The sequence below is a fragment of the Triturus cristatus genome, chromosome 12 (genome assembly GCF_964204655.1).
Source record: "Triturus cristatus chromosome 12, aTriCri1.1, whole genome shotgun sequence".
In the NCBI taxonomy this organism is placed as follows: Eukaryota; Metazoa; Chordata; class Amphibia; order Caudata; family Salamandridae; genus Triturus; species Triturus cristatus.
This window is the reverse complement of record NC_140595.1, coordinates 51,401,087-51,420,908: the sequence shown is the minus strand read 5'-3', so window position 1 is coordinate 51,420,908 and position 19,822 is coordinate 51,401,087. Positions and strand designations below refer to the sequence as shown.

The 19,822-nt window shown below is 45.9% G+C and overlaps 1 protein-coding gene across 4 annotated transcripts in view; it reads left to right on the top strand.

The window, feature by feature from the left end:
* Positions 1 to 19,822, top strand: part of TJP3 (tight junction protein 3) — a 118,943-nt gene that overhangs the window by 53,602 nt on the left and 45,519 nt on the right. For 3 of the 4 annotated variants that reach the window (XM_085636687.1, XM_085636689.1, XM_085636686.1), the window contains exons 2-8: positions 6,037 to 6,093; positions 6,653 to 6,777; positions 10,320 to 10,422; positions 12,587 to 13,148; positions 14,880 to 14,983; positions 16,080 to 16,248; positions 17,621 to 17,717. In XM_085636687.1, the coding sequence (XP_085492813.1) occupies positions 6,046 to 6,093; positions 6,653 to 6,777; positions 10,320 to 10,422; positions 12,587 to 13,148; positions 14,880 to 14,983; positions 16,080 to 16,248; positions 17,621 to 17,717 (1,208 nt within the window). In that variant the 5' untranslated portion in view covers positions 6,037 to 6,045. Of the gene's footprint in view, positions 1 to 4,448; positions 4,494 to 6,036; positions 6,094 to 6,652; positions 6,778 to 10,319; positions 10,423 to 12,586; positions 13,149 to 14,879; positions 14,984 to 16,079; positions 16,249 to 17,620; positions 17,718 to 19,822 lie in introns of all 4 variants that reach the window. The other variant, XM_085636688.1, reaches the window with a different exon arrangement.

Sequence of the window (19,822 nt, the reverse complement as noted above, 5' to 3'; positions counted from 1 at the left end):
ACATACCCCCTTCAAACAAGACTGCTGCCTTTCATTCTGTTTTTAGGTCTCGCCTGAGCCAGCACATTCTTTCCTCGCCCACTTCACAACCCTTAACTTCCCCAAAACCGCTCCGCACTACCCGTTTATCCCTCACCCTGAAAATGTATTCTAACCCTCTTCCATATCTTCCCTCCCACACCCCCTTTCGCTGCCCTCCCGTACTCATTTGTCTCCGACACCAACATTCTTTGAGTCCTATCTTGCCTCCACAGCGGGTCCCCATCTCACTTCCATGCCCCTCATACGCTCGTGCATTCATGCCCTCCTTTTACTACCCTCCCCATCCTCACCGTGATACTTCGCCTCTCTCATTCCTCGTCTCCTTTACAACCTCACCACATCCTTCGTAGCCACGCCCATTCCTACCTTCACCCCCTTTACTCTTCATTCCTTTTCCGCCAGCCATCGATCACACCTGCTTCTTGCCCTCTTTCTTCCCCATTTCTCTCCCACTGAGATCCACTCATCCCCTTTCTCCCATCATACTAAGAAACTCCACGCCCACTCATTCCTTCACCCATTCTGTATCCTCTGTGTTGTAAGTGTAGCACGTGCTCTGCGTTTACCTTGTATCGTGTACTTTACTCTGCGTACTCTCTACTTCTGGTACTTGATTTACGTGGACCAGGATGTATCGGTTTGCTAATGTCCACATTTATGGAATAAATGTATCCCACAATTTTACAGCGTAAGCTACACTTTTTTTCTCACGACTATTGTCACACTTCGAGCGGTGTGAAGATAGTAAAATATTTAAATCGTTTTGCAGACAAAGGAGTGGAAAGTAGGTGAAAAATTAACAAAACCTGTTTAAAAGATAACATTTTTAACAAGCATTGGCATAGCCAATAGGTCTCGCCTTTGGGACCTTATAAGTGTTTAGCCATGCAACAGTTGATGATGTTGCACCAAGGATATTGTGTTGGATAACTTCAGCACAATATCCTTGGTGCAACAACATCAACTGTTGCATGGCTAAACACATAAGGTACAAGGTTTAGCCATGCAACAGATGATGTTGTTGCACCAAGGATATTGTGCTGCAAAACGAAATACTTATAAGGTCCCTAAAGCGAGATCTATTGGCTATGCCAGTGCTTGTTCTTTAAAGCAGCAACAGCGACTTATGCATTGACTCGCATTGAGTACGCAGCTGTGTTTCCACTCTGTTCACAGCCTCTGTGGGGTTCCTGGGTACCTACCTTGGCTGGTTACTTGTTCTCCCAGCTCCTCTGAGTATTCTGGTCCAAGTCCCATTCTTCCTTAACCCCTTCTGTGCCCATGACGAGATAGTCTCGTCATGGAGCGTGGTTGCGCTGTGCCCATGACGAGACTATCTCGTCATGGACCCCGCCCGCTAATGAAAGGGCCGGCACAGGAGGGGGAAAGGGCGGGGCACTCAAGGGGTTAAAGTTCGCATTCCACTTCTTTAGTATATGGTTTGGTCTCCCCCTGGAGACCAGTGAATATTTGTGCTACTTACCTGATTTTTTTAAAGTATTTTCATGAGTATTGTTGATATCTCCGGCTCGGAGATATACCAATGTGTTAGGGAATGTGTTGTGAAATAAATAGACTTATTTTTATAAACAGTGAGTGGTTCTTTTTCTCCAATCTGCACTATCGATTAAATGTGATAAAACAAACTGCTTTACACTCCTTCAAGATAGCCATGAAGGCTGCTCTCCACAGCCACCGCTTTGAGAGCCTATGGTTATCAAAGACCACTAAAATCACCATAAGGGTTGCCTGGATTAGTGCAAGGTGCATCACTCCTTTAAGGCTGCACCATATACTAAGCCAGCCTCCTACAGCGCCACCGTGTGGCAGACTGTCATAACTGCCTGTGTTGGCAATTAAGTGCTGAAGTCGAGCACTGGAAACCACCGGCTCTAATTAAGCACTGCTCTTCGCATTTCTCATCATCTATTTGAGCTTCCGCAGTTGATTAGCTTTCCTGCAGTGTCTCCTTTATATTTGTATTATTATTATTATTTTTTTTTTTTAAACAGGGGGTGTCCAGTGCATTGGAAAAAAAACTATTATCTTTCCGCAGTCTTGCATCTCTAACAATCGCCAACAATAGACATTCTAGAATTTTGCATTGTTTGATGTCATCTGAGGTTTTGCAATGTATTGTGACATCATTCACCGGACAGCCCACTTTAATGTTTGGGTTGGACAGGATCATCTCTGGCAATAACTGCTCAATCTCTCGCTCTTGGCTCCAATTGCATCTCCATCAATGTATTTTCGCTTGCGTCCTGGACGCAGATCGCTATAGGCTCGCCACTCGCAGATGTGGACGCGGTGTTCTAGAATTAACTCTGTGGTCCAGTACACGCCTTCTTGACACTTTTGTAGTGCTGGTGACTCGTTCAAAAATTCAATTTCCTCAAAGTAGGGTTACTTGACCTGAGTTGTTTTGAGCTTAGGTTAGTGTACGCGTGGTTCCGCTCTGGGGACCTCTCAGTTTCACTCAGGGCCCTGAATGGAGTGATCAGGGCTTCAAATTGGGATCAGACTGTGGTGAGCAGGGCTTGGTGTTTGGATCAGACTGTGGTGATCAGGGCTTGGTGTTTGGATCAGACTGTGGTGATCAGGGCTTGGTGTTTGGATCAGACTGTGGTGAGCAGGGCTTGGTGTTTGGATCCGAACGTCGTGAGCAGCATTTGGTATTGGAACAAGACTGGTGAGCAGGGCTCCACTGCGCTTTGAGCTCCGGTAACACTTCTTGATCTGCACACGTTCATTTCCTCAACATTTTTTTCTTCCAATTTCCCTAAGTCAACTCTGTATTGCAAATGAGGGTTGGTACAATTGGGTGCTTGCCCAAATAAACAAGTCTTTTACCAGAATAAACATCAACTAATAGACGTATTATTCTAATGTGACCACAAGAAGCTGTGCATCGATCCCGCCAGACAGCATATGACCCGAGCACAAAGTAACAGCACAGATATCGAGACTCAAAATTGATTTCTCAATTCTCGACGTCTACACATTTTTGTTGTTGGGTTTTTCAGCTTCCAGATCTTTGAAGTTAACTTCAAACTATTGCTTCTGTGAAATCTAAAAGACATGGCCTTGAATAGCGGCTATCTACCCATATGGCCTGTGGCAATAAACATGCTATTCTCACAGCCAGGTTGCCAATTCCAGGAATATATCAGTTGCTGCTCATGGGAGGAATGGATTCTGACCTGTAGAATACGGAATGTTGTGAGATAGGACTTCAGTACAAATTTTTCCTTAGCTTTATTGGTTCCTCGCGAAGCAGCTGTAAAATGTAGGCAACCTACTGTAGCCTTTCCATCTTGGTACAACAATCAAGTGACTTTCTTTTGAGTTATGATTGTTCTGCCATGGAAGCATGCCAACGAAGCTGATCTAACATATTTGAGAAACTTTTCCTACTGGTTCTGCGAGGTGCAACAAAAATACAAATCCGGTATTAAGGATAAAGGATGAAAGGAATTTCGCTGTTTCGTTCTGGGAATTTGTTTGGTGGAAAAAGTTTGGGTGTTGGGAGGGTGGAATCGATTAGCTAATTTCTTATACATTTCAATCTTGTATCCTTCACACTGTGGATGCAAGTAAAATCAACTGGAAGAGTGACTGTTACATCATCTCCAACATGAAAATAATGATATTTTTCTATCAATTGTGGTGAGAAAACAGAATTGTGCACCTCTTCTGAGGAAATTAAATCTGCTGCCAGTCTGCACCAGTCTTGAATGATTGGGTTATTTGCTATTAAGTTTAAAGGCCTTATTTAGGGTCATTGGAGAAGATTCTCCATCCCAAACACGCCGGATGTTCCGACTACTGTGTTAGAAATGCATTACAACCTACGGCTCCTGTAATACATCGAACGAGACATACGCAACATTTGTTACGGAGTGTCCTGTCCGCTAATTCTGAAAGAGGCCCTCAACGCTTGTACCTGTTAACAAGAGTAGTTTGAATGACGAATAGAACGTAATTTAGTGAGTTACACAAATTCTTTTTCTATTTTGCTTAATTTTTTTTACGATTTTTAAAAGTAAATTGGAGTAGAATGGAATGTTCCAGTAGTAGGCAATACCATACAGGAGGTGGAAGTGATGCATGGGACTGAACACTCTTAAGAGCTTCTAAATACGAAGCTGATTAAATTTACAGAAGGGTCAGAGCACAAAGTAAGAACCAGGACATATTTTCTAGCAACTGCATGTGGTTATGCCATCATGCCCATTGCGGGCACTGACAGTGCGCCACGGAAGGCCTCATTTTGGTGTCCATTTGTCAATCTTAAAATCTCTAAGTGTGCTTAGAAGTTAATCTTTCTAAGCACTGCTTCATTTTAGTCTGTTTCTCCTCTCTCAGTTATATTTTGTCTTTGTATGCTGTCTCTCTTAAAATAGGATGATGATCCCCCTGTCCTTGCAGTAAAAACTACACTTTAAGAGGTTAGTATGTGGTAGAGATTTGCATAGCACTGTATTGTCGTTAGTGTCGATTCTTAATGCTGTCAAAAGTTGGGTACTTTCGTATTCTAGTGTCAAGGATGTTTTCACCATTCAGGGTCTGTTTGAGTTGGGTCATCTTCGGTGTAGTTTTGGAATATAACATAGTCCTTCATGAAGTGCTTTGCAAGCATTCATAGGAGGCGGAGTGATACACCAAACAGCCAATACCATGAGGTGAGAGAGTGATATCTTCTGGGGGGAGCCAAAGGCTACTCTACATATGTTTCAAACAGGTGATGCAGACAGGATTTTTTCAAGCCAGACCTAAAAAGCGAGATGAATATTTCAACAGCAGCCATTCACTTACAAGAAGAGCACAACGTTCCATAAACAAAATATTGTAAAAAATCACAGTTCTCGTCACGTGCATAACTTTACATAACTGTTTAATGATGCACATAAATTTGTTTGCTATTAACAATTTTTTTTAAAGAACTGAATTACTTGTAACAATCTTTAAACAAGCAATGCCAATATACATGTATTATGATGAATGAAAGTGCCTCTTGTCTCTGTGTTTGGGCACTCAATAGGTCATTACGCATGCACTCTATCACTCCTCTTTGCACTCATACATCAAATCATCCATCCACTTACGCACTCCTTCTTTTTTTTTCACAACAAAGTTTATTGGGGCACTTACGCATTCTTGGATTCGCCCTCTGACCTAATCACAATAAAGCACACACCAATTCAACCATATGTGGAACGGTGTACATCATTCATGGCTGCCCTTCTCCCATCTGTGTTGCTGCCCGAGGAAGACTAACACCATTCATTATCTAGATATCTGAGGCACTTTTACAGCATCACAGTGTCACGTGTGTGCCCCTGAAAGTTCAAGCTCAGGGAGCTGGATAAACTAACAAAATGATCACAGCTGTGAGGAGGGCAAGCACTTTTTTGTGGAAGCTCACAACCCCGGCCCAATCAAAACATCTACTCCTGGCTCCGAACATATGGGTCGAGTGAAAGTCCTTCCCTGATGATGCTTCTATGATGTCTGGCGACAGCGTCCCTCTCAAGCCAGACCGTAAATGGATGAATAGCGATTTATGATGAAAAAGCATGCATTGACTGTCCCTTCTTTCCTTTGAATTATGAATGCTTTCTTTCAAGCATCTTTTACTTGGAAGTAATCTTTAGTAATGGAGTAAAGGGTGACGTAATGGACATTATCTTCATTTGTAATCTAATCCAGGCTAAAGTAATCGTAGTAATCTAGAGCAGGAGAAAGTAATACGAGTGAACGTCTACAGTCGAATCCAGGGTTTAGTGACCAGGGTAATCTTTTGGTATACAGTGCAAAGAAAAGTAATATGAGTTTTCTCTTGTAATTGAATATTGTGTAAATATATCGAAGTGAGTGACATCTGTAAAGGAAAAGGGATTCTATGTTATTTACATTGCTTTGAATTGTAAGGGGTGGCAGTGCCGAGCGTTCCAAGATGGCCTCTGATGAGTGTTTTTGTGTCTCTTGCAGGTCTCGGAGATGGAGGAGATGACCATCTGGGAGCAGTACACGATCACCCTCAACCGGGTGAGTTGAGCCAGTGGGGTGATTTGTGAAATCTGGAATATGGATGGGGGTACGGTTATTTGTGACCTGCATACTCTTGAAAGGCACCCAGGTTGCAGCTTGGCATAGACCCCTCTGCTCCCCGACTGGTGGCCTGCTCCAATAAACCGAGAGAATCCAACTTTGAGTGCGCTGCCCCCCATCCATGTCCGGTCTGTGGCACAGGGAATGGCTAGAGCTTCCCTAAGGGTGCCAGGTGAGTGAAAAGAGGCAAGCCTCTATGAGTACATCCCGGGTGTGCTGCGGCAAAGCCTAGAAAATCTGATCATCTTAGAACAAAGTTTCTTCGAAGTACCATGGCAACACCTGTGTCCGCTCTGCTCCATCATTCGTTAGGTAAAGCAGAGTGAGCCCCCTGCAGCAGTGTCCTGGCACTGTGGAAAGAGTAAGTTAGACCTATCTGCGTACTCTAACTTTGATTTGTTTCAGATCTGCCTCTGGTGGCGCATGTAGGTAAACGGCTTTCTTCGTAACCTCGTACTCTTTTTTTTATTTTTATTTTTTATTTTTTTGGTTCTAGGTCCCACGGTTTGGCTTTGGGATCGCCATCTCTGGGGGCAGGGATCGTCCTGTTAGCCGCGATGGTGACAACTCTGTGATTGTGTCCGATGTGGTGCGTGGAGGGCCCGCAGATGGCAGACTACAGTAAGTAAACACGTTAAACTCGAAGTGCCTGAGCACTCCAAAGGTCCAAAGACTTCTGTTTCCCCAAGAAGCCTGAAGCCCCACTTTTTGCTCTGCTTATGCCTCTTGAAGGGGCATACAAGTGCTTCCTTACCCAATCGTGCACCGTTAACAATCGCTAATAGGCATTCCAGAACGTTGCTTCGTTTGACGATATCAACTTGGGCCTTGAGACATATTGTGACATCATTTACAGGTTAGTTCCTTTCTGCAAGGTCCAGGGGACGGTTCAGGACATTGTCACCTCTATTTTTTTCACCATTAACTCCCTAGGACCCCTGTTGAGTCTGCATTTCTGCTCAGTACTTCAGTGACATTCCAGGTTTGTAGGATTTGTCAATACTTCCTTTGTATCACCTATGGTTAGAAATAAACCATAGCGTTCCATAAACTCATGACGGGTTTGGTGTTCTATAGATCTTCCATCTACTTCTGTACAGTCCGTCTAATCTAGAGTTCCCACTGCTTCCTGTATGACTGGTCAGTACTCCATAGTCTTATCGCCATCTTCATAGACGGCCGGTTGATACTCCTAGAGCCTTCTCTCCGGATGAAGGGTCAATTAATTGCCTCTAGAGCCCCAACACCTCATGAAGTGTTACTTAGTATTCCAGACCCCCCCCCCCCTCCCCCCGCCGTCATATGATGAATGGTCAATGCGATGAATTCTCCATAGAGCTCAATCATCTCATGAAGAGCTGGTAAATGTTCCATAGAGCCTCAGTATCTCCTCATGGGTCCATTAATGCTCCGTTGACCTCCATCACCTGATGAAAGGTTGGTTATTACTCCGTGGACCCCCATCACCCGATGAAGTCCCATTACCTCCTATTTAGCTGATTAATATCCATACAGCCCATCACCTCATGAAAGGGTGGATCAGTACTCCATGGAGCTTTATGACCTCATGATGGGAGAGTTAGTTACCTGCAGAGCAACATCATTTCATCGCGGACCAGTTGGTACTCTAATAGAGCCTCATCACCTCCTGAAGGATTGGCTGATCCCCCGTAGAGCCGCAACATGTTGAGGGCAGTTCACCTTGTAGGGCTTCTTGTTTTCTCCCTGGCACTACAATTTCATCTAAAGCCCTGTATGGATAGCCTCATGACCCGCTGAAGAGTCAGTGGTCCTTACTGATCTGATCACCCTCTGCTGAGTTGTTAATAAGTATTAGCATTGTTGCTTCATCTTGGTTTGGGTGTTGTGCAATCCCTGGGCTGGGATTGGTTATCTCAACCACTCTCCTTGGCTCACATAGTGACTACATGACCTTTCCTCTTGCCCAGACTCCACTGATATTGTAGCTGTGGGAGATGCGGCACTGTGTCTTGGGGTAGTGGTTAGTGTCCACGGTTCTTCTCTTCAGGGGTACTTCAAATGGCTGGTCCAATGGCAGTGGCACCAAAAGGAGTGATGAGCGGGGCTGGCATTTTCAATGCCACCCATGGGGGTCTTTTGCAGTTAAAAAAAAAAAACAGGTGGCTTTGAGAGACTCAAGGGAAACTTGAATACTGTGCAACAATTTGAGACCCAATCAACAACGAACATGTTTACTGTCCCACCACCTTTCCTGTGCCTCATGCCTCTCTTGTGCCACTTGCGGTCCTGCTGTGCCCCATGCTGAATGTCCCTTGCCTCTCTTGTGCATCCTGCTTTGTGCCCTCTCTTGCGCCCTGTGCCCTCTCTTGCACCCCGTGCCCTCTCTTGCACCCCAACTTATGCCCTGTGCTCTCTTGTGGCCTGTGCGCTCTCTTGTGACCTGTGTCCTCCCCCGTGCCCCCTCTTGTCCCCCGTGCCCCCTCTTGTCCCCCGTGCCCCCTCTTGTCCCCCATGCCCCCTCTTGTCCCCCATGCCCCCTCTTGTGCCCCGTGCCCCCTCTTGTGCCCCGTGCCCCCTCTTGTGCCCCGTGCCCCCTCTTGTGCCCCGTGCCCCCTCTTGTGCCCCGTGCCCCCTCTTGTGCCCCGTGCCCCCTCTTGTGCCCCGTGCCCCCCCTTGTGCCCCGTGCCCCCCCTTGTGCCCCTTGCCCCCCCTTGTGCCCCTTGCCCCCTCTTGTGCCCCTTGCCCCCTCTTGTGCCCCTTGCCCCCTCTTGTGCCCCTTGCCCCCTCTTGTGCCCCTTGCCCCCTCTTGTGCCCCTTGCCCCCTCTTGTGCCCCTTGCCCTCTCTTGTGCCCTCTTTTGCGCCCCGTGCCCTCTTTTGCGCCCCCGTGCCCTCTTTTGCGCCCCCGTGCCCTCTTTTGCCCCCACCCTCTTTTGCCCTCTCTTGTGCCCCGTGCCCTCTTTTGCCCCCACCCTCTTTTGCCCTCTCTTGTGCCCCGTGCCCTCTCTTGTGTTTCTTGATGCTCTTTTTGCTGTTGTCACCTCAGTCACCCGAACCCTCTAGTACCCGCTGCCTCAAGTTCACTAGTATGAGTAGGTTAAACTCTCACAATGGGGTTTTGCGTAATTCCGTGACATTTCCGCAAAATCGCGCAAAATGCCACGTAATTACTCAAAGTGCAAATCCATCATTTTGGGCAATATTTGAGCACAAAATGCATCCTTGCATCACATTTTGATTTGAGAACGCGTTTTGAACAAAAATAAAGTCTGAAACAATAAAACACTGCAAACGAACAGCCACTCTGATTCTGTTGTTCCTGTACATTTGCGATAATTTTGTGCTGCGAATGCGAGTTTGCTGTAAATGTTTTACCGCAAATGGCACACAATTGGCAAATTAGCAGTTACCAAAGTGGCATGATAACAATTTGGGAAATGTCGTGTAACAAGCATAATGCAAAATTAAAGCATTTACGCTGGCCTAATTTATATTTTGCCCATGGTTATTTTCTAGCACCCCTCTCCCCCCATTTCTCTAGATCCCCTGTATTTCTAGTATCCCTCCTCCTGATTCACTAGTACCCCTCATCTCTCTAGTGTACCCTAGACCCTCTCATTACTCCCTGCCCTTTCTTGTGCTCCCAACACCTACCTCGCTAGTACCGCCTACCTCACTAGTACCGCCTACCTCAGGTGTACCCCCTACCTCGCTAGTACCCAGTCTCTGTAGTATCCCCCTCCCTCCCTTATACCTCTTCGTTTCTGTCCAGTGTATTGTGGCCTCTCTAGTACTCCCTACCTCCGCATCTCTAGTGCCCCCCACCTCTTTTGTTCACCTTCCTTGGCCCCTCTCGTACTCTCCCTGTGTCTAGTACCCCGCTTCCCTAGCGCCTCTCATCTCTTTCTCTAGTTCCTCTTTGACGCCCTCTGCTTCCTTCGACTCCTTTCACCCCATTGCAATCTGAAGTAGTGAACCCCTTAATATGTTGAAAATGGTTCCGGGTGACATAAAGTGGGAAGAGGTGAGTGAGATTTAAAAAGAAAGAGGTGCACGTGTCTCCATCACTGGTGGGAGGGAGCGCCGAGAGGGCTTGCAAAGAGCGGGAGGGCACGCAAGGGGTGGGATCAGAAAGCCACATTCAAACTCTGAGAGGAATTTACATTTCTGTTTTCTTGCCAAGGACCAGGGACCGGATCGTGATGGTGAATGGAGTCTCCATGGAGAACGTGGCTTCGGCCTATGCCATCCAGACGCTGAAATCGTGCCCGAAGCAGGCCAACGTGGTAAGACTGGGCCGCCACCCAATTTCCACAATCTGCTCTCCATGTCCCTCAACAGTTCCTCGTGAACCACCTTTCTTCCACACCCAGCTTCTTTCATCGCAGTCTCCTAACACTTTTATTTCTCTTAACCCAGTATTCGCAAACCTGTTTTCTTGCCCCCCTAAAATATTTTCATCTCGCTCATCCAGCATCCGATACACCTGCCCTCTCCCACCCTTTCCCCTTATGCCCTTTATCCCAGGTGCTGGCTGGTTGTAATTGTTTTTATTATGTCAGTTCCTGTTGGCTGTTGCCCCTGTGCTTATTGTCCCTAGCTGCCCCAAATCCTATGGAGTGTTGGCCAGGTGCTGCCTGGTTCTAGCCATATAAGTACTGTAGGGTATTATTTGGGTTCTAATCGCCTCAGACCCTGTAGAGAGCTGTGGACGTGATGCCTGGTTCTACCTGCCTTGATCCCTGTATATTGTTGTGCAGGTGATGTCTGGTTTTATTTGCCTCAGACCCTGTAGAGTGCTGCGCAAGTGCTGACTTGTTCCAATTCGCCTCCACCGCAGCAGGGAAAAGTGCGGAGTCTGATCGCAGATTCCTTTCTCCACCCATGGGTGTTTCTCAGCTGCTTGCATCTCCCTTTTCTTGGCATCAGCCTTTGCATGTCGATGAGTTACATTCCCTTTCACTGGTTTCACAGTTTCCATCAGGTTCACACTGCATGTTTTTCTGGGTCAAATGCTCTGAAGTCTGCTGAGATGGATATATATATAGATATATAGATATATTCATTCAACAAACGCCACTGCGCTTGAGAGGGCACTCGGCGGTGCTCTGTTCTTTCCGGAATTTTATCGCCTTCAGCAGCGCGCCTTTCCTCCATTCCTTATTTCACCATTCCCGACGCGTTTCAAGGCAAAATGCCTCTTAATCATGGGCTTTTACAGAGGCACAGACACGCTCACCTGTTTATCACTCCTTTTATTTAATTTGATTTAGTGAGTACCGCCCTCAGTGGGCGTGGCTTATGATGGTGCCAAAGGCATTTTGGGAAATGCAGTCCATTCAGGTAAGTTATGTTCCCTTAAGTAGGATCCATGCCCTTGTAGCATTTCAGTTCAATTAAAATCCTTAAGTAGGACGGAAAAGTAGTGCCCTCTCAAGCGCAGTGGCGTTTGTTGATTTTATGTTTTTTGCACGGCAGCCAGGGCCGTGGGAGAGGAGCACCGTTCTCATACCTTATGAGAAGGCTGGGGGGGGACCGCTCTCTGGATGGCACGATGTTCTGAGCAGAAGAAAGCCTGCTTTGTGCATTTCCGTCCTACTTAAGGATGTTAATTGAACTGAAATGTTACAGGGGCATGGAGCCTGAATGGACTGCATTTCCCAAAATGCCTTTGACACCATCATAAGCCATGCCCACTGAGGGCGGTACTCAGTAAAACAAATTAAATAAAAGGAGTGATAAATAGGTGAGCGTGTCTGTGCCTCTGTAAAAACCCATGATTAAGAGGCGTTTTGCCTTGAAACGCTTGGGGGTGGTGAAATAAAGAATGGAGGAAAAGCGCGCTGCTGAAGGCGATAAAATTCCGGAAGGAACAGAGCACCGTTGAGTGCCCTCTCAAGCGCAGTGGCATTTGTTGAGATATATATTCATTCCGAGGCCTGGCAAATCTCGATGCGGAGGGAGTTGGAAGGATGAGCGCCAGTCATAGTACATCCAACGTAGTGCGTAGTCCTTGCAGCATTTTCACATCCTTCAGTGCACCTGTAAATTAAATGAGTCTACCTAGATGGATCCACCTAATGCTTCTATATTGTGTGTGCCTGTGCCCTCTGTAGTATTCATCCTGACTCCATCAAGAGCATTGTTTGAACATGAAGTGAATACATTCTGTGTGGTGTTTATATACATCCTCCATATTGGACTTGCGTGATACTACACACATTAACCCCATTCCCGCTCAAAGTGCACCGTGTTGTCATTGTGGGCACGGATATCTACATTAAGAAACCCCGCCTAGTCGGCATACATCCTTTGCAGTGTACATTCATTTTACTACCCATGCATCCAATACACTTGCCCAAGTAGCCAGCTGGTAGGTCTGTTTAACATGCTGAGTGATGTAAGTCCATTTCTGAGGAAAGTTTTGCGTTTCTTCTTCCTCCTTTGCAGACGGTGAAAAGGCCCCGAAAAGTTCAGGTACCGGTGAGCAACAAACCCAGTCCTCTGAACATTCAGCCACCATCGACTAACTCCTACCGCTCAGGAACCACCGGCCTCTACGATTCAGATGAAGGGCGCAATGGACACGGCGGGGAACCCACCTCCCCTGCTTTGAGCTCCGACAAGGGTGACCAATACGACAGTTACAACCGGGGGCAATACCACGACTCCGTGGACCATAACCGGGGATACGATGGGGACTCTTCCAGTGAGAGGAGCTCTGGGAACTACCGTAGCGACCATCGCCACAAGCAGTCTGCCAGTGACAAAAGGCGGAGTCAGGATGGCAGCTCAGGGAGGCGGAGCCAGGACAGCTATCGGAGGCGCAGCCGCGACAGTGGATCTGAAAGGCGGAGCAACAGTGACAAATATGCCACCAACGGGTTTAGTTATGACCCGGATGATCGTTCTCACGGACTTGCTCTTACTTCTGGTTTCAAGAGATTGCCAAGTCAGGATGTGCCGCTGAAGCCCATGAAATCGGTTCTCGTGAAACATAAGGACAATGAAGGTGAGTTGTGTCTACTGTTATGTATTGGGTGGAGGTGGTGGACAAATTTACTGACGATTTGATTCACTCGACCATTGTGATGGTGAGCCTAGCTTTACACCGTATGTATGTGTGGTAGTTAATGGTTTGCTTTGTGCGGCTAATGTATTGAAGAGGCCATCTGATGAATGATGTCACAATACATCTCTAAACACCAGATGACATCACACAAGCGGACATTCTAGAATGGCTATTATTAATGATTGTTGAAGATACAGAACTGGGCAAAGAGAACAGTTTTTTTCCTACACTGGATGGTCCCTTTAGTTGAAATTATTACATGGGTTTGTTAAGGGGTCTAGTTGGTTAACAGTTGAATTGCAGGATGAGGGTGTTTGGTTGGTGTCCTTTCGTCATTGAGTGAATGATGGTAATATGCAGTTGATTTTGTTGCTGGTTGAGATGGCGAGTACATTGAGCGGCTGAGTAGTCTAGTGGTGAGTGGTTGATGGGTGGTTCTTTTCTGTAGCTTAGGTTGACTCCATATGACAATGGGTTAAATTGTGGGGTGGATTAAATAGCAAGTGGCAGTTGCACATCTTCAATTAGTGAGACGGTTAATACAAAGATAATGAGTAAGTGAGAGTGGGATTGGGTGGTTTGCTTACTGGGTGGACAGCATGATATAGGTCTCATAGAGAGGAGACGTGCCTGATTGCTCGTCCTCTGTGAGGATGGGTGCTTTTAAGGATTTGTGTGTGTGAAAGGGGATCAGATGGTTAGATTGAACAAGTCCAGCCCTGTGCTAAAACTTTGAATATTGCATGGTGTCCAATTGAAGTGCTGAGTAGCAGGTGTAGAAGTTTAGTCGTTGAATCTTTGGGTGGACGTGTGCTGTTGGATCGCTTGGAGAGAAGTCTGTTAGTTGCAAAATCTGTCTGAGCAAGCCAAGCGGGTGGATAAGAATTATCTAACATTTCTTCTAGGCGCAGTGGTGGTGCTGATGTAACAATGCCGTGATACCCAGGAATGGGCATGGCACAATGTCTAGCAAATATCTAAAAAGTGAAAATGATGGGTGTTCTCAGTCACTTGAGTTTTAGCCAGAGGGTTTTGATCTTTCACCGATCATTGAAATGATGGCCCACTCCTGTGTCCGAGGTGTTCTTCTTAGGGAGACCCTTGTGCCAGAGCATGCAGTTAGTTGCTACTATGTCCAACAAGGTTACTTCCATCTCTGGGGTTTGTTCCACTACTGTCGCTGCCACACGCACGGGGGCTCTCTGCATCTGGTCTTTGAAGCACAATATATGCTGAGCTTTCATTTTGATTGACTGGAATCTCCTGCACGCCTCCATCCCAATAAATCTCAAAAAGCGTCTATTGCTATTAATTCTGCGTCTCTCATTCTGTGCTATCTCATTTGGTTGCCTAAACAGCGAGCATTCTTAACTTTGGACGTAAGGTTTTTGAATCCATCTAACAGGACATGATCTTTGTCCAAGGTATATAGAATGTTTTTGAACGCGTGCGAGGCTGCACCACCGACCTTGGCTGCTGTTTCTGCTGTGCTGTGTCAACTGTATTAGTTTTGAACTCTTTTGTGAAGTTGTGCCATTGTATGGGGCACTCACTATAAGAACAAATGGCTGATAAGTGTTGAATATAGAGCGTGGGACAGACCAGTGTAGTGGATATTGTAGCACCTTTCCTCTTCCCTACCAGTCATTGACGTTGTCTTAACTTTTCCAGAATATGGACTGAAACTGGGCAGCCAGATCTTCATCAAGCACATCACGGAGACCGGCCTGGCCGCCCAGGAGAGCGGGCTGCAGGAGGGAGACCTGATATTAAAGGTACGCAAGGCATGACATTGCCGCCATTTTGAGAGGCGTTATTGGTAAGGGTGGTTCCAACACCAGCTTATGTGATGGTCCAACGAGTTCCTTATTAGAATGCAAAAAATTAATAACTCTTTTGAACATAATTTTAATTTTTCACACTCTAACATCAAAATTAGTTTAGCATATAAACGTGGCTATCCAGGTCTGAGAAAGTCACAACAAAGTTCACAATTTGTTCAACTCCTGTCACACAGAGTCATGCTCTCTTACGAATGTTGAGTCCATTTACCAATCGCATTAATTTTCTTTGTGAGTCCCGCCTATCACTCTACATGAGCGTTGACCACGGCTGCCCTATCTACCTTGTCAGCCCTGTCTACCAAGTGTCCACCTTGAATTTAGACCTCTGGTTTCTTTTTTCACCACCCACGGGATCAGGCTACCAGGCTGTATCCGGTGCTATAAAATGTCTCCTAATCTCTGAACAATAAACCAGCTATATCGATTGGACTTAGTGAAAACAATCCTCTGGGAAATACACCTGATTGCATTCACTTACAAACAACCAAACCTGTTGCTTTGAAATATTGCCTATTGTCAGGGGTTTGTATTTTTTAAGTGTTGTAACTCGCACATTACCAATAAAATTATTGTAGCATTTACTCTGCCAGTTGGTAACCAGAGACTACACTAATTGCACTGTCCAGACTCCCCCATAATCCACTATCTGCCCACCCCTAACTTCTACACCTACGAGTTATCACAATGTTGAAGCTAGTTATAACCTTCTAAGTTTGAACACACTTCATAGAGCTGGTGTGAGTGCCCGTTGTTGTAATAAAGCTGTGCAGGAGACATTCTGCCCTTTTTCCTTGTTCTTTGGGTCCGACTGCTAATCAGATGAGACCAATTAGCTCCCCTTGCTAATAGCGCTGTGGTCAACTATTTGTATTTCTTTAGAGCTGACTTTGTGAGTGTAACTGCATGGTCTCGGGGTATTTGTTTTGTAGAAAGGGCAGTAAGGCTAGTGGAAAAAGCCAGGCGAGAGGGCTTCGACTGAATCATTCTTCGATTGTCTCTCCTCTCAACCACCGATTGTACTTTACAGATTAACGGGGTCGTCAGCGAGAACATGTCCCTGGTGGACACAAGAAGGCTGATCGAGCGGTCAGACGGCAAGCTAACATTAACAGTTCTGAGGGACAATCGACAGTTCTTGGTCAACATCCCAGATGTGGAGGACAGTGAAACCGAAAGCCGGAGCTCGCGACTGGATGGTGAGGACCTCATTCAGAGGGGGTACAGGATGAGGGGAGAAGAGGTCTACACGCGGGCTTGTGGGCGAGGGTGGCTCAAAGTAACACCACTGTCGACAACGAGTGTTCAAGAGGTGGATGAACTTTGTGGGCCAAGTTATACGGGGAAGATACAGAAATAGGCGGTACAGGCATAGAATTACTCCGGATATGTGTTCCCCATTGGTTATTTTTTCACGATGAAGCACGGCTGATGAATGCATAGAGACAGCGGCATCAAAACTGTCCATTGATCCAATGGTCCAATCATCACAATGTGTCTCCCAGCTCTTGGAGACATCCTGATGTCCCGCTTTAACTACCTCCATTCTTGCCTCATTTTATGCGTCAGGCCATCTATTTGTTTTTGGTAGGTTTGTAACTCTTACCAACACCATTGAGGAAATGGGCAGCAAAACCATAAATGTGAAATGATTGAATTAAAATTAACCACTGGCAGTGGCTCTGCATGCATTCCATTTCACTGTTTTATGAATCACTATGCCACCACAGATGGAGACCAGCCATATACAAATCAGTCTTGGGCAGCTGAGCAGCCTGCCCGGGTCCCATCTAAAAGAGAACACACTCCACACTAGACCTGTCCAGTTCAAAGGTTTTATGGGTAATCTTTTATTGGAGCTGCACAAATGCAATGATGAGGTTCGTGTCAGATAGAACATTGCCTGCTTGGCAGACAAGACTGATTTGACTTAACTTGGAAGCCCAGGTGTCGGGTGGATGTCCTAGTTTCAGATTTGTTTGGTAAGTGGCACAAGATCGTTGGTTCGGGCAATTTATAACGTTTTGCTGTAGGTCTCGTTCGCTCGCTCAGCAGTCCTGCTAGAAGATTTGCCTGAGTGGGTTACGTGCCTTGATCCTCTTGTGTGTTGTCTTTCTTCCCTATTCCTTAGGGTGGTCTAACTTGTTGTATGGTTTGTGTGGCTAAATGCAAGGATGGTTTGATATTGCGCCTTAAGTGATACTGCGTGTTGCCCTGGGTGCATATATTCCCTTTTGGGTACTGTAAATCAGAAGAAAAAGACACTGGAGGTGTATGTGTAGTGGGTGGGTGGGTGTAGTGGATGTTTTGAACATGGCGCGAATAGTCAAGTGGCTTGAAGGTTGTAGAACTGCGGTTTTAGGAAACCCTATGAATGCAAATAGACTCAAACCTGTTTCTTGTGCCTGGCAATCCCTTCAAGACCCTCAGCCACTGCTATACTCTAAGCGGCCACTAGGTGTCGCTTCTCCAGTAGTGATATTTCGGCAGGGGACACTATTGGGATCTAAGGGACAGCAGAGTCTACTTTGCGTTGCTTTTAACCAGCTCCTTAAATTAATTTCTATCCAGAAATCTCAGACATCGGCTCGGACAACACTCCGCCTCCTTCCCTGCCACCCCCGCCGCCACCTGTGAGCCAATCGGATGAAGAGCCCAGCTCGCCCCCGTAAGTATCCATTCTTCGTGAAGGCGCCATATGGAACCAGCACAATCTCCAGACATATATCCAGTCCCACAGGCACTTCAGCCTTGCCCCCTCCACCTGCACTTCTATTGGTCGTTTCTAAGTTATAACCAGGAGGGTGCTGTTTCTGTATCTCATAGACTTGACCATAATGTCCTTTACTATTCGCTTGCGATTGGACTGGGTTAGGTGTCTGATATTACATTGGTGACTATGGAAGTAATGGAAATTCTATGATGTGAGCTACCTGTGAGGTCATCATTGACACACTGCTATGTTTTTAGGCCTGGCCTTGAGACTGGCTAACTTGTCTCACCAGCCTTATGTTTTCCAAGAAACATAATAAAAATACATACATACGTATATACATAGGTCCTTCAGTCAGCTCTCTCATTCATCTAATTAATGTTTAAGTGTCACTCACATTTTGTATCCGCCGGCCGCAGTCTAAAGAGTGGGGCAGTAGATAAATCCAATGCAGGCCCTTAATCTCTTCACCGCTGACCGCATTTTGCCCATTGAACTATAAAGGAGCCAGCTTCAGTGCACGACTGGTAGGCCCATTTCTGCTTTGATTTCATCTTTATTAGTACAATGGCTCATTTAAAAAAAAAAAAAAAAGTCTTTTCGGAAACATGCACAACACATTTAGACAGCTTTATTTTTCCTTTTTATTACTTCCACCATTATAAAGTCTATTATATATTCCTGCATAATCTTTTAAATACACTTGCAGGTTTGCCTAGGTCAGATCTGTTGACTTTGACAATGTTTGTTTATTTTGTGAGCAAGAAGACCTGTGCACTTGAAGTTGCGTTGGGTTAGAGTAGCAGCCAGACTTAAAACATGGCTGGTCTGATGTGAGAGGGTTTTTTTCGTATAACTTTGGAGCAGTCATATGAACCATTTCCTTACAGGTCTTTTCTCTCTAGCAGTTTCTAAACTCCATTTTAGTGAGGCTTTGGCTTCTGATATTGAATGACGGTGCTTAATTTGTTTAAAAAAAGAAAAAAAAGTGCCAGGGCCCTCAATGGAGGCCACTGCAGCTTGCATCACCCATTACCCCTGCCAGTGACCGTACCAACACAACTACTAACCATCACTCTCCTAGAAGTGTGACAGTCCAGACTATGTCAGTCTCTAAAGGAGAGAGGATGTAGCCTTGCGGCCAGAGCGGTCGACCTCGTAGCTGGCGAACCGGGTTTGAGTCTTGGCACCGACGCTCAACATCCTGTGATTCTGGGCAAATCACTTAATCTCCCAGTGCCTAACAAAAATGAATGTTTCCATCTGTAACGAACCTGGTGCTCATGTAAAGCGCTCTGATACCCTCGGGTCTAGTTCGCACTGTATAAAACTCTTAAAAAAATAAATAAAAATAAGAATACCTTGGGTGGCAGGTGTTAGTCCTTTTTAATGTATATTGAATTAGTAAACAACTGTTGTTGTGCTCATCTCTGAATCAGACGAACAGCACCGCTGTGGGGCACTGTCATAAGTGCCAGTGTTGACAATTAAGTGCCGATGCCGAGCACCGCAAACCGCTAGCTTAAATTAAGCACTGTTGGATTGACCACCAAATATGGGCAGTTTCTCTGCCATCTGTGTTGTAAGTGAAGCAGCACATTGAGGGTGATGGCGTTTGATCAAGCTTTGTGTGATTGAGCTCCATTTCATCACCTCTCGTTTGTAGGTTATATTTCTAGGGTACGGTTGGAGATGTGTGCGAGAAGTGCATTGAATCTGTCAGCAAATTATAAGGCTTGAATTGTGGCCCGGGTTTGATTCAATAAGGTGCATTTTGCATAAGGACCTCACCTGCAAAGCACGGACTTTTCTTATCGGACAGGACCCGTATGCAGAAGAAAAGCAAGTCTGCTAGTGCTGTTTGATGACTTGTTTCAGTAGCGTGTTTGCCCTGCTTTATCATGTTCTGTACAATCCTTTGGTGGGTGTGATTTGGGGCTAGGTGGTCCCACTTGATGAACCGAGGCAACAAAACTGCTTCATGTCTTGTACGTGTCTTCTTGAACATTAAGTTTATAATTCCTGCTTAAAAGGTAACACCCGGCCTCTATATGATAAAT